Source organism: Nannobrachium achirus (genome assembly GCF_963921795.1).
Source record: "Nannobrachium achirus genome assembly, chromosome: 12".
Taxonomy (NCBI): Eukaryota; Metazoa; Chordata; class Actinopteri; order Myctophiformes; family Myctophidae; genus Nannobrachium; species Nannobrachium achirus.
In genome coordinates, this window is record NC_137832.1 from 22,466,166 (window position 1) to 22,479,598 (window position 13,433).

General features: G+C 42.8%; 1 protein-coding gene across 1 annotated transcript in view; it reads left to right on the forward strand.

Moving 5' to 3' along the window:
* rimbp2b (RIMS binding protein 2b) overlaps positions 1 to 13,433 on the forward strand; it is a gene marked incomplete at both ends in the record, with an annotated part of 127,062 nt that overhangs the window by 88,828 nt on the left and 24,801 nt on the right. Inside the window, 3 exon segments of the mRNA XM_080737949.1 lie at positions 7,005 to 7,156; positions 9,057 to 9,743; positions 11,030 to 11,179. Coding sequence (XP_080594075.1) covers positions 7,005 to 7,156; positions 9,057 to 9,743; positions 11,030 to 11,179 — 989 coding nt within the window.

Consider the following 13,433-nt stretch of genomic DNA (forward strand, 5'->3'; position numbering starts at 1 on the left):
GAGAGAGAGAGAGACACAGACATCACATCTACAGCATACTGCTGATGCCAGAACCATTATTCCTGGGTTTCACAGCTTGGATCTAAAAAAGAAAAAAGTATTTTTAATGTGGAATCGAGGACATAACAAGAATGAGCCTCTGCTAATCTAACTGATTTGGCCATATTGCATCAAGTACAATTATAAAGGTTTGGTTACCCAGAGTGCATTTAAACTTCAACACTGTACCTTTTAGAGTGACTTGGTGCTTCATGGAAGGTTGGAGAATGGGGAGGCAGGGGCGTCACACCAAATTCTGGGCCCTGGGTACAAGGATTCACTGCGGGCCCCCCATGAATGTTAACTATTGAAAAATAGCAGATATACAAGCTCACAGCGCGGCACCGAGTCCTGCGCTGCGAGCTTGTATATCTGCTATTTTTGAAAAATCGTGAAAATGTGTGCAAGAAACCTATGTCAAGGACCCCCAAGATGATATGTATTTGGCCACGGACCCCGATCTCAAAATATTTAGTTCCAGGGACCCCCAGAAGCAAAATTTGAGTTAGAAATGTTCGCTTAAAAAATACATATATTCAAAGATTTTCACACATTTTCACAACTTTTCAAAAATAGCAGATCTACAAGCTCGCAGCGCGGCACTCGGTGCCGCGCTGTGAGCTTGTATATCTGCTATTTTTCAATAGATAAAGTTATTAGGGCCCCTCCACCTTGGGCCCCAGTAACTCAGTCCCACTTTCCTACCCCTTGTGACGCCCCTGTGGGGAGGTGTGCGAGTTCTGCGTAAATAACAGTAGTGCATCCAGGGAGTGATCTTATTACAGGGAACATCGGGGGGGGGCATACCATGGCCACGCGATGGTGGCACGTGATAAGATAAAGACAGCATTTCAGAGGCTTTCAATGGATATGATCTCGTTCCTCATGGAATGAAGACACCAATTACGTGACCCACATTGTTGCCCCCCACATTGTCATGTGCCATTCCGGTCCTTTCTAAATGGAAGCCTCTAATGCCTCCATCCACTCCTTTAAATTTGTTTATGCAACATTTAGTCTTTTCGGTCGGATGATTCAACAAAGCTTAATGAACTCTTCAAATTGGCCGTATCTCTCCTCCTACGGCACGGTGAAGTTGAGCTCATTAAGTGAATTGAACATGTCAATGAGTTGGTCTGTCAATAGGTATAGTGTACAGTAGGTAGTATGTACGATTAGGGATGGGACGATATGTGATATTATCGTTTATTGTAATAAAAACACTCACGATAATCGTATCGTGGAGATTTAATTTATCGTGATATCGTCCTCCGTCATGCACTAGGATCAATTCACGAGCTGCATATATACCACTTAAACCCTCTATAATTGCGACCGTCAGGTCGCAGTTACTATCAAAACCTCCACAAACTGTGAGTCTGTCCGTCCGTCAGTCAGTCCGTCAGTCTGTCTGTCACACGTCACATGTCACACTTTTGCCCTGCTCATATCTCCGCAACCGTTGCCCCAATCCATGCCAGATTTTGCACACACACTCCTTGCCTGCCAAACTACAACCTCCAAGGACCCCCGGAGCTCCAGGGACCCCCAGGTCCCTGGGGGACCCCCAGATGTAAAAAATGACCAAATGTGCAAAAATTACCAAATGACCACCCCAACGGGGCTGCTCACGGGGAATTCCCGGGGACCACCGACTACTGGTGCTCCAGAACGGATGCAAAAGTGGTGGCGCCCCCAGTGGAGGACCCCCTGCCACTGCCGCGCACATAAAATGCCGTAACTCGGGCTAGGAGCGACCGGGAGAGCCGGGGCCGGTACCTATTCGTCCGCCTCGGCGGCGCGGAAAACCCACCCCTCATTTCTCACATGGCCCTCTTCTAGCGCCACCATGTGGCCGATTCTTGCAAACACATTTTTGGACACTGCTCCTACAGTTTTTTCCCCTAAAATCACGAATATCACTACACAGCATGTCTACACTCATGTCATCAACATGGATCAGGAAGATTTTGGAAAAACAAATTTTTGCCCTATTTGTGGAGATAAGCCACCTACGGTCGCTTATCTCCCGATTAGGGAGTCTTACTGGTATACGTACTCAATCTTTTTTTTCACTCTCTATCAAATGTCTTTGCCAAAAAATAGCTCACAAAAAATAGCTTGTAGATCTGCGATTTTTTGGCAGATGTTCCGCCCCAGGACAATGATTTTTTATTATCGTGATAATATCGTAAATCGCGATTTCTTTTGTCACAATAATCGTGATATGAAATGTTCATATTGTCCCATCCCTATGTACGATAAGAGTGTATGGCTTCATGGAAGGCGTACAGTACATTATGTGTTCTTTACTTTGTTGAATGACAGATAGTGAAACACAATGTGTCACGTTTTTCAGTTCAGAATCTGTTATTTTCTGAGAGTCACACTGGTATAAATGAATGCTTAAGTAATACGCCAGTTCTCTTAAGTCACAGAAAGCAGACTCAACTGCCTATCAGCTACACTGAAATGTATGAATTCACTCATTTTAGTTTTCGTATAGGAGCTGGTTGTTGGATGACAGTAAAGTGACAGAAAATGAAAAGCTATTACTCCATATGTGCTCAAGTCATGCTTTCAGAAAAAATCGAACCTCTGTTCGAAGTGGAGCTGTGTGTGTGTGTGTGTGTGTGTGTGTGTGTGTGTGTGTGTGTGTGTGTGTGTGTGTGTGTGTGTATTGCAGTTGATGCTCAGCTAGGGCAGGCTAGACTCAACAGCACCTCTCTGGTCACCCAGGATCATGTGTACCGATTTTTGTGACATTTGAAGAAAATATGCAGGAAAAGGAGCAAAAAGTGTGTTTTGGAGAAAATTCAAGATGGCGGAAAATCTATCCTGGCGCAAATGGGCGTGGCCTATATGGGGAGATGCGTCTTGACCCAAGGAATCCAGGGAAAAAAGAATTTTAATTTTCCGATCTACGGTTCAAGAGTTACGGGGCAAAACGCAAAGTGGGCCGTTATAGCGCCACCATGAGGCCGAGTGATGTAATTATTTTTCGATTCATTCTTAAAATCATTATGAATCTCCTCTCCGAGGTTTGAAACTGTAGCTCCTATGCTTTGCGAGAGAAACATACTTGAATGTGATGTCTTGCATTGTCCCATTATAAGTCAATGGGGACAATTCAGCGTCGTTTTTTGCCGATTATGTCGCCATTGTAAGGCGGATCGGAAAGAAAGTTACTAGCACACCATTCCCGTCCGAGCCGCACGTTTTGATGTATATATTGCGGGGGTGGCGTAAATGGTGCGGGACTAGTAGCGTGCCGAAGTTTAGGCTACATACAGACACGGACGGACGGACGGACGGAGACCCACACACACGGCCACGTATAGGGAGCTTGTGTTCCATACAGCTCCAAAAAAGTATCTGTAAAAGTATCTGGGCTGACCCTGAGTGCAGGATTGTGATGAAGATGTATTGACGAAGGCTTTTAGATAGGCTATACTGTAGGTTGTAGCTCTGAGATACTGGTAGCCCCGTACAAAGGTTCTTATTGGTTAATGGTTATGGTATGGAGCATAGACTGTAGGTATGGAGGCTACATTGATACACTGCAAACTGGCTTCAGGATGGTGCTGTACAATCACTACATGGCACTACACTGGCACACGGTTGCCTTCTGAATGAATGCTAGTGAATACAAACACTATGAAAATGCATAGATGCAGTATACATAAGTGCATTAAAATGTGACTTTACAAATTATGACATTTACATTTAAGGATTATGTTTTACGTGTGAATTCCCTGGTAATAATGCAAACAATGAGCCCGATTCATCAATCTGGTTGTAAATATAGTGTAAATAAAGTGACTAAATCTGGCTTATATTTCCGTCTTTCCTTCAAAATCCCAGAAAAAAAAAACATTGCTGAATCCGACAACTAACTTGGGAATTGTACTAAATGCCGGTAAGATCAAAATATGGGTGTAATTTGGCCGTAAAGTGTTTGATGAATCGGGATCAGTGTTCATTAAAGGAGTAGTTCACCACTTTCAACCTGTCTTCATATAATAGGTCCTCACTAATGTTCATGATAAAATATCACCATTTTTTTCCTACTCAGTCCAAGTCTCCTAGGAGAGCTGTGGGAGTTCAGAATCCATCGTCTTGTGACATCATCATTTTCCAAAAAAAATAATTAATCAATATTTTTGAAAAAAATATTTAGATTTTTATTATCGCGAGAACAATGGCTTCCACTTTAAAATTGCAACTTTTCAGGAATAGAAAGCCTGCAGTTTCTATAAGCTGGATTGGCAATCGATGATGTCACAAGACGATGGGTTTCTGACCTGCCCACAGCCCTCCTCTGAGAAAAAAAAAAAAAAAGCTATTTTTGAGTGAGGACCAATTATATGAACATAGGTTGAAAAGTGGTGGAGTGCCCCTTTAAGTACGCACAAAAAAAACGTGCCAGAGCTGATTACTGTGGGGGAATTTAAAGTGGAGAAATGAGTTGTCTTGGCGCTTGCTTTTAACATTTTCAGTGAAATCATTTTGTGTCATTGACCCTGTCTGTATTGGGTTCACTTGGTTGTAGCGTGTGATAGTTGAATTTGTCAGTTTGTGTTTATTGTGGTAACAATGTTGGCCAGGTCACTCTTAGAAAAGAGATGAGACATACCTGGTTAAATACAAATCACATGATGATTATGATACCAATAGATTCATATCCATGTATGAAGTATGCTCTCAAAGAGCAGGAGCATAATATTATGCCTGCATACCATATGCGGGCAAGATATTGGACTGAATTTAAAAATCATGTTTATTATTGTTCATTATTATCCCTCGCACAACTCATGTCATAACATCCTGTCATATTAAATATGAGACAACAGTTACAGAATCAGGTGAGCGTTCTATTTTCCACTTGATGAAAGAGAAGTGGTTTAGTCCAGTGGTTCCTAAACGTTTAAGGTCGAGACCCGAAAGAGAGATTGGACGTTTGCGGGACCCAAACTAGTGAAAATAGCAGATCTACAAGCACACAACACGTCACTCTACGCCGCGATGTGAGCTTGTAGATCGGCCGTGTGGTTGCCCCTGCATGGCAACCAAATTATAGTACTTGTCTGACTTTATTCTTTCCATCTACGTCATATAAACTTTATTTTGCTGCGCTACTCCTCCCACTGTTTTGGTGGCACGCACTTGGGCCATATATATGTCAAATCGACCGGCCTCATTGGGACATGCGGGGGTGCATTTTCTTTCTAAGAGACACGTTGTATAGTTCAATTTATTTACATTTATTTGTGAATTCATTTTCTCCATTGACTTTAATTTCACTCGTTCTTAATTAATTTATATTATATTTTAGTTTTTATTAATGGAATTTCTTAGATTTGTTTGTTTTAAAATGTATGAAATCTTTTAGAAAAAATAAATATTTAGAAAATAAATATTTTGTATAAATATATCATCACTGTCGGGCAGAAACCTCATATCTCCAAGTTTCAAATGTGTACATTTTTTCACAAAGTAGAGTAGCTTCATCATACAAGGCACAAAAGTTGTGAAAACTGCTGATCTACAAGCACACAACGCCTCGTGGTGCGAGGCGTTGTGTGCTTGTAGATCGGCTGTTTTCACTAGTTTAAATCATTTTAAAAATGATGAATACAAAACAAACGGTTTTGGACATACAAGGTTTCCACCCGACAACGACGATATATATATTTTTTAATGTAGGAAAAGAAAATTGGATTTTTACTCGAGTCGTGACCCACAAAAATTGGTCCGTGACCCACAAATGGATCGCGACCCAACAACACTGACTTAAAACCACTGTTGTTTTCATGACATTTCTCTTCTTATCCTAGCGTGTATTAGGGCATTAACGAAAAAGTCGACTGAGTCGACTTCATTACACAAGTCGACTCCCACCAGAGAAAGTCGAAAGTCGAAGTTGAAAAAATAATCCTTTTTATTTTTGCTCCATGAGTGCGTCTGTACAGCATTCAAACAGTAGGATTGCTTATTGTCAAGGACGGAATGATCCAATATTACAGTGCTACATTACATTTGGTATAACATGGCTCTATGGGGAAAATAGCAGATCTACATGCTCACGACGCCTCGCGATGCGAGTCGTTGTGAGCATGTAGAACGGCTATTTTCACAATTTCTGCCTCTATATATTTGACAATGTTTAATTTGTCATTTTAGAGGTATTAAGAACTCCTTAAATTGGCACTTTAGAAATGTGAAGGTACCCTCTATATACTTAAACTTTATAAAATAATTGGGGGGGTTGTGTGTGATGTGATGACGTCGTCAAACGATAAAGTTTTTACTGAGTCGAGTCGACTTGCAAAAATCACAAGTCTTTAACCCATTTAGGCCTGAACACATTATGACGCAATATTTTATGCTTTAAATATACAAAAAATAGCAGATATACAAGCTCACAGCGCGGCACCGAGTGCCACGCTGCAAGCTTGTAGATCTGCTATTTTTGAAAAATCGTGAAAATTAGAATTTTGACCCGATTCTATAAGTGTCTTTTGAATCCTTCTAAGATTTTTGGAAAAAACCTGTTTCTATGTCAGCAATCTGGCCAGCCATCGTCAAAGAAAAGGTCCTTTTCACTTAACTGGAGCTCAGTTAGTCTGTTCTTGAGAGACTACTATGTCAGTGGTGCTCAAACCTTTTCATGTGAAGGACCCCCAAAATGATGTTTATTTGGCCACGGACCCCCATCTCAAAATATCTAGTTCCAGGGACCACCCAGAAGCAAACTTTGAGTTACAAACGTTCGCTTTGAAAATACATATACCGGTATTCAAAGATTTGCACACATTTTCACGACTTTTTACAAAAATAGCAGATCTACAAGCTCGCAGCGCGGCACTCGGTGCCGCGCTGTGAGCTTGTATATCTGCTATTTTTCACTGGTTAAAGCATTCAATAATTCTAGGCCTAAATAGCGTGTGTACTGTGTTCCCCAGGTCCCCCTTTCCCTCCCCAGGAGGTGCAGGTCCAGGTTGGTCAAACACCTGGGGTCGTGCAGATCAGATGGAAACCCCCACCCCTGACCCCTTCGGGGACCTCTAATGGTGCCAGTGTGATTGGCTATATAGTATGCACAAAGGGACAAAAGGTAGGCATAAATATGATTTATAAGGCTGTTTTCTGTGTGTATTCTGACAGTGTCAGCTGCAGCGTTGTTTTTGACAGCAAATTAAAATGTAGTTTTGAATGAACTTTTGAATAAAATGTAATTTAGTTGTAGTCATAATTTAGTCAACTGAAAGGTTCTAGTTTTAGTCTAGTTTTAGTTGACTGAATTTCATAAGATTTTAGGCGACAACATCTACAGTTGATTTAGTCAACTAAAATGTATTTTGGCAGGCCTTGATGGCCTGCCTGATTTTACACTTGCGTACTGAAAATAGCCGATCTACAAGCTCACAACGCGTCGACGCGCTGTGAGCTTGTAGATCTGCTATTTTCAGCACGCAACACCTGAGAGCAACCAAACATAAAGTGACTCTCTTCTCCACTAGTCCCTCTCTAACGTTTTAGTCTAGTTTTTACTTTGTTGACGAAATTTTCAATATTAGTTTTAGTCATCAAAGCTTAGTTTTTATTTAGTTTCCGTCAGTGAAAAAAAACGCAGTCGACAAACAATTTTCGTCATAGTTTTAGTCAACAAAATCAACACTGGTCAGCTGTTCAAATCTCCATCATTGTCGGGTTTAACGTGACTGTGCCGCCATCTGCTGGACACAATTGATAGAAGACTGACAAGTCTTGCCCATGGCAACAGCAGTTATGTAAGGCGGTTTGCAAACAATAAAGGCTGTAATTGGCTCTCCGTCTCTTTTAACAGCAGCGGTAATGTTTAGGTGTGTCATCGCTGCATCCCACATACTCAGCCAGAGATGTGTGGCCTTTGTCGTGTCTGTGTCATCGTGTGTGTAGCCTACACATGTGTGTCCTTCCAGCCACTCAGGATTGAGTCATCAGAACATTATTTTGGAGGGGGAGAGCTAGGGAGGCAGGCAAACATGAATCATATTACCCGCCCCAATTTGTCTGAAACGGGGCGCTATAGTTACAATAAATATAAAGCTTTGTGTTTGTACAAGTTACAGTCACCTTCACCAGGAGTTTTTTTTTTGCCATGTTTATGTATTGATGATTCATGTTATTGTACATCTTTTGTATAATCTTCATAAATGGACGCAAAAGCTGCACATAGTCCTACAGTAGGTCAAAAAGGGCTCTCAGACCACTTGGACACTGATACTTTGACAGCAGTGTAAAGAAACTAAGTACATTTATTCAAGTAGCGTACGTATGAACAATTTCGAGGTATTTGTACTTTACTTGAGTAGTTCCGATTTCCAGTACTTTTACTTCTACTCCACAACATCTGGGATCCAAATATTGTGCTTTTACTTCACTACATTTATTTGAAAACTTTACTAGTTACTTTGCATATGTAAATTATAATATTATAAAACATAAATCAACCACTTTAGCCTTATTTTATACTGAGTTTGTTTGAAAATAGCCGATCTGCTATTTTCAAAGTAAATTTTGAATTCCAGACTTTTACTTGTAAGGGTGCCCTCACACCAAAATACCTATGAGAGTGGAATCCGCGTTCCGCCAATGCATTTCAATGAGAAGGGAGCGTTTTTTGCAGAAATCCTCTCCTGGCATGAAATCGCTTCACTCTCATTGAAATGCATTGGCGGAACGCGGATTCCACTCTCATAGGTACTTTGGTGTGAGGGCACCCTAACCCAGTATTTCAGTATTACAGTATTGATACTTTTACTTAAGTAAAACACTTTTTCCACCACTGACTGACACTTTTAATTGCCCCCCTCTTGCCCACCTCTGTCCCGGCTCCTCCTGTGTGTGTGTGTGTGTGTGTGTGTGTGTGTGTGTGTGTGTGTGTGTGTGTGTGTGTGTGTGTGTGTGTGTGTGTGTGTGTGTGTGCGCGCGCGCGCGCGCGTGTGTGTGTGTGTGCGCGTGTGTGCGTGCAGATAGCGGAGGTCATGTACCCTACGGCCGACTATGTGACCGTGGAGCTGAACAGGATCCAGTGTCTGGAGGGCAGGGAGGTCATAGTAAGGACGTTATCAGCACAAGGGGAGTCCCAGGACTCACCCGTGGCCCTCATTCCACACAACCTCCTGGGGGGCTCTCCGCGCCTCGCCCGCCGCTCCCCCATGCCCCACCAAGTGCAATCGCAAGCCCACCCGCCGTACCCGTCCACCTATCCCCCCAATCACCCTCAGCCGCAGGTCCAGCCCCTGCCTTCTCGAGCCCAGCCCCACACGCTGCCTCCTCCTCACTCGCAGACGCAGGCGCAGTCAGGCCATCATCCTCCTCCTCCTCCTTCCCATCCCCAGCCGCAGCATTTCCAGCCCCATCCCGGCATGTCCAAGTCCTCCAAACCTCTAATAAGTGCCAGAGAGCCAGAAACCAAAGAGCACGAGGCCGGCCTGCGGCCCGGCGGCCAGCCCTGGGAGCGCTCACCCTCGCCCCTGCCTCCCGGCATGCGCAGCGGCGGCGGGAACACCTTGGAGCCGCCGCCGCACTTCCAGTCGCGCCGCTCGCCCTCTCCTCAGAGGATCTTGCCACAGCCTCAGGGAGTCCCCATCCCCAACACCCTCGCCAAGGCCATGGCCAGGGAAGCCGCGCAGAGGGTGTTCGCCGAGGGCAACCGGGTATGTGTGTAAAATTATTTTAACTGGGGGTCCCCCACCCTGACAAGCACTAAGAGTTGAGGCATTACATTTTGTATAACACGGTTCTATTGTGAAAATAGCAGATCTACATGCTCAAGCTTGTAGATCGGCTATTTTCATAATTATTAGACTATTAGAATTATTAGGCCAATGTTTAATTTGTCATTTTAGAGGTATTAAAAAGTCCTTAAATTGTTACTTTAGATATACCCTCTATATCTATACACTTAAAATGTATGTTGGTGTGTTTACTGAAGAGTGAGAAAAGCATCTCATAATCATCTGGGCACCCCCCAAAATAATTTGGGGGCCCCCCCTGGGGGTCCCGACCCACAGGTTGAGAACCACTGTTTTACGGAACTTTGTAACAATTGTTGTGTCATGTTACAATTGTAACATGAATCAAAACAGTGTGAAATAACTACTTGAATAAGTGATTAGCGGATTGACGGAAGATTAATAAAAATGGATTGTAATTGAATTGTAAAATCATCATGAAATGTTGTTTCTGAGTGACTGCTGGGTAAACGTCGTCAAGTGATCTGTTTGGATCATTGATGAGCATCTACCATCATTTTGTTCTTAATTACCTTAGTTCACCATTATGGGCTAGCTTGTGAAGAACATTTTGAGTATTTCTGAAATAAACTGGATTAATCTTTAGTTGATGGGTAAAGTGCTCCTTTAATCATATAGATTCAGGGTTCCCACGGTCATGAAATTCCTTGAAATATTTTGAAATTAGAAAAATATTTTTCCAGTACTGGAAAAGTTTTGGAATGTATCAAGGGTCCTGGAAGGTCCTGGAAAAAATAGCTATGGATTGTCTTTGGTATTGATTTTGTTAATACCTCTGAAATGACAAATTCAACATTTGCCAAATTGTCAAAGGCAGAAATTGTGAAAATAGCCGATCTACATGCTGAGCATGTACAAAATTATGTACAAAATTATACAAAATTCATCTACTCTTAGTGCTCGTCAGGGTGCCGGGGTCCCCAGTTTAAATATGATTATTTCGGGGGTCACGGCCTGAAAAGGTTGAGAACCCTGGCATACTGAGCGTTATTGAGCTGAAGTATTGTTATAGTCCTGGAAATCGGGTTAAATATTCTGGAAAAGTTATGGAAAAGTTTTGGAAATGAATTGGTAAAGATGTGTGGGAACCCTGTATAGTTTAAGCAAAACATTGCAATAGTGGTCGCAAGCATTACATGCATGGCATACAAAACAATACGTCTAAATACCTGTATTGTTTGTGTCAGGTTGAGAAGAGGAACATCTTCAGTGATCGTGGCAATGCTCTGCATTCACTGAACTCTGATGAGGAAGAAGACGGTTATGATTCTCCTCATGCGAGGAGAAGAGGGGCTTCAGTAGATGAATTCCTGAGAGGCTCAGAGCTTGGCAGACAGGTATTATACACAAAACACTATAAGACAGGGGTCTTCAACGTTTTCACGCCAAGGACCCCTTACTTGAGAGAGAGGTGAAGCAGGGACCCCCACAACCTTTTCAGAGATTCCATATAGTTTCATCGTGTGACAGCACGATCATCAGTGTATTTTGGATTCATGTCAATTTGTGTTTTCAGTAATAAACTTTCACTCTGACCTTTCACTACTTAGTCTGCTCTTTGCCCCCTCTACACCAAGCCGAAAATAGCCGATCTACAGTACAAGCTCACAGCGCCTTGCAGCGTGAGGCGTTGTGAGCTTGTGGATCTGCTATTTTTGGCAACAGTTCTCAGAATATGGACACTAGGGTTCAAGTGGTTAATATAAAAAGGATTGGAAGATTTGGAGGACCCCCTGTAGTAACTCTGAAGATATTCTTGTTTGATTCACTATCGGTAGAACTTAATATATTTATAGGAGTTCATGAAATCACCATTTTCCTACTTTCATTTGACTCAATGTGGTATAAAATCAATTCACAAAGAGTAGTAGTTAGCCACACTCACAGCTGTTGTTGTATGGTAAAAAGAGGAGGGGATGATTTTTGACTCAGAGGGCTGTATTTTGATTGTCTTAACTCATTCCCTGCCATATCCCGAGTTTCCCTAGCCTGGGTGCCAGCCTGTTCGCTCCGCTCCACGATTTGTTTTGTCTCTCCGCATCACAGTCTGGAAAGCCCCGTATCTCCAAGGGGAGATGGGACATAGAAAGCGAGTGGAATCCAACCGTGGCTTCTTATTGGTCTGTGGTGCGGGGCGGGACAAATACACCAGTGTGTATTGGCTGGCTGATGACTTAGCTACCCTAACCCTACTCTGATTCGTTCGAACAACATCCAATCAGCAACGACGTTGCCTACGTACGTTCGGAAATACGAGTCAACTGAATCATTTCCAGACTGTGATGCGGAGAGATGAAACAAATCGCGGAACTGAGCGAGCAGGCTGGCAACCCGGGCTAGAGTTTCCCAAGTTATATCTTAAAGATGGGGTGCCATGATTTTCCTCTCTATAAAACATGATTATCTACTATTATGATTATACTAGGAGGAAGAATCTTTCCAAAAAAGTGTACAGAAAGAGTTAAAATGATGTTTTTATGTGGCCACACCCACCAGTACATTGGTATGCGTGGTTATCATGGTGGGTGGTGACCCAGCTGAAGTTAGCCACACCCACGTGTGTTGGGTGAATGGTAATTAGGGGAGGGGTTGATTCTATGATGTAATAAGTATGGGTGTTTTTGGAACGGCACGTCTGACCCAGCAGGTGGCATCCTCCAGCTAAAAACCCAAATAAAAAGAGAATGCATAATTTCTCATAACAACCACACCAGGGGGCCTAATGAAGTACTGTCAACCTCCTAGACACATGAAAACCAGAAAACGTACAAAACTATGGCACCACCTCTTTAAGTACCAGCTCTTATGCCTTAACTTAAAGGCCTGTCCAGTGTCCATACTCCATACTGTCTCCGACCACTAAACTTTTTGTCGGAGAGTTCCGACTTTCTGACGTGCAGCTTTCCGAACTCTAATTGGGGGCAACGCTTTTCAGAAGTTGCGAGTGACGTCATTTTGTAGTTGAACCGGACCTTTCCGACGAAAGGTTTGGTGGTCGGAGACAGTATGGACCGGCCTTGAAGTTAAGGCATAAGAGCTGGTCAGCAAAAATTGAGGGACCCATACAAATGTTTCCGTGACCCACAAATGATTCCCGACTCCCGACCCACTGTTTGGGAAACAGTGTATTAGAGCAGTGGTTCTCAACCTTTTCAGGCCGCGACCCCAAAAATAACCACATATTACCTGGGGACCCCCCCACCCTGACGAGCCATGGAATTGTAGGAGTTGGCATTACATTTAGTTTGACCCCATCTATTCCATTGTGAAAATAACTCCGCGTTGCGAGGTGTTGTGAGCATGTAGATCTGCTATTTTCACATTTTCTGCCTCTAATATTTGAAAATTTGACCAATGTTTGACCACAGGTACTAAAAAGGTCTTAAAATCCTTAAATTGTCACAAATGTGCACATACCCCGGCGTATACAATTATATTCTATGTTGGTCTGTTTACTGTTGAGTGAGAAAACAATGTTAACATTTAGCTAAACATCTTTGGACCCCCCAAAATAATTTGGGGACCCCCCCTGTGGGTCCCGACCCACAGGTTGAGAACCACTGTATTAGAGTAATGTTAACTCCATAGAGT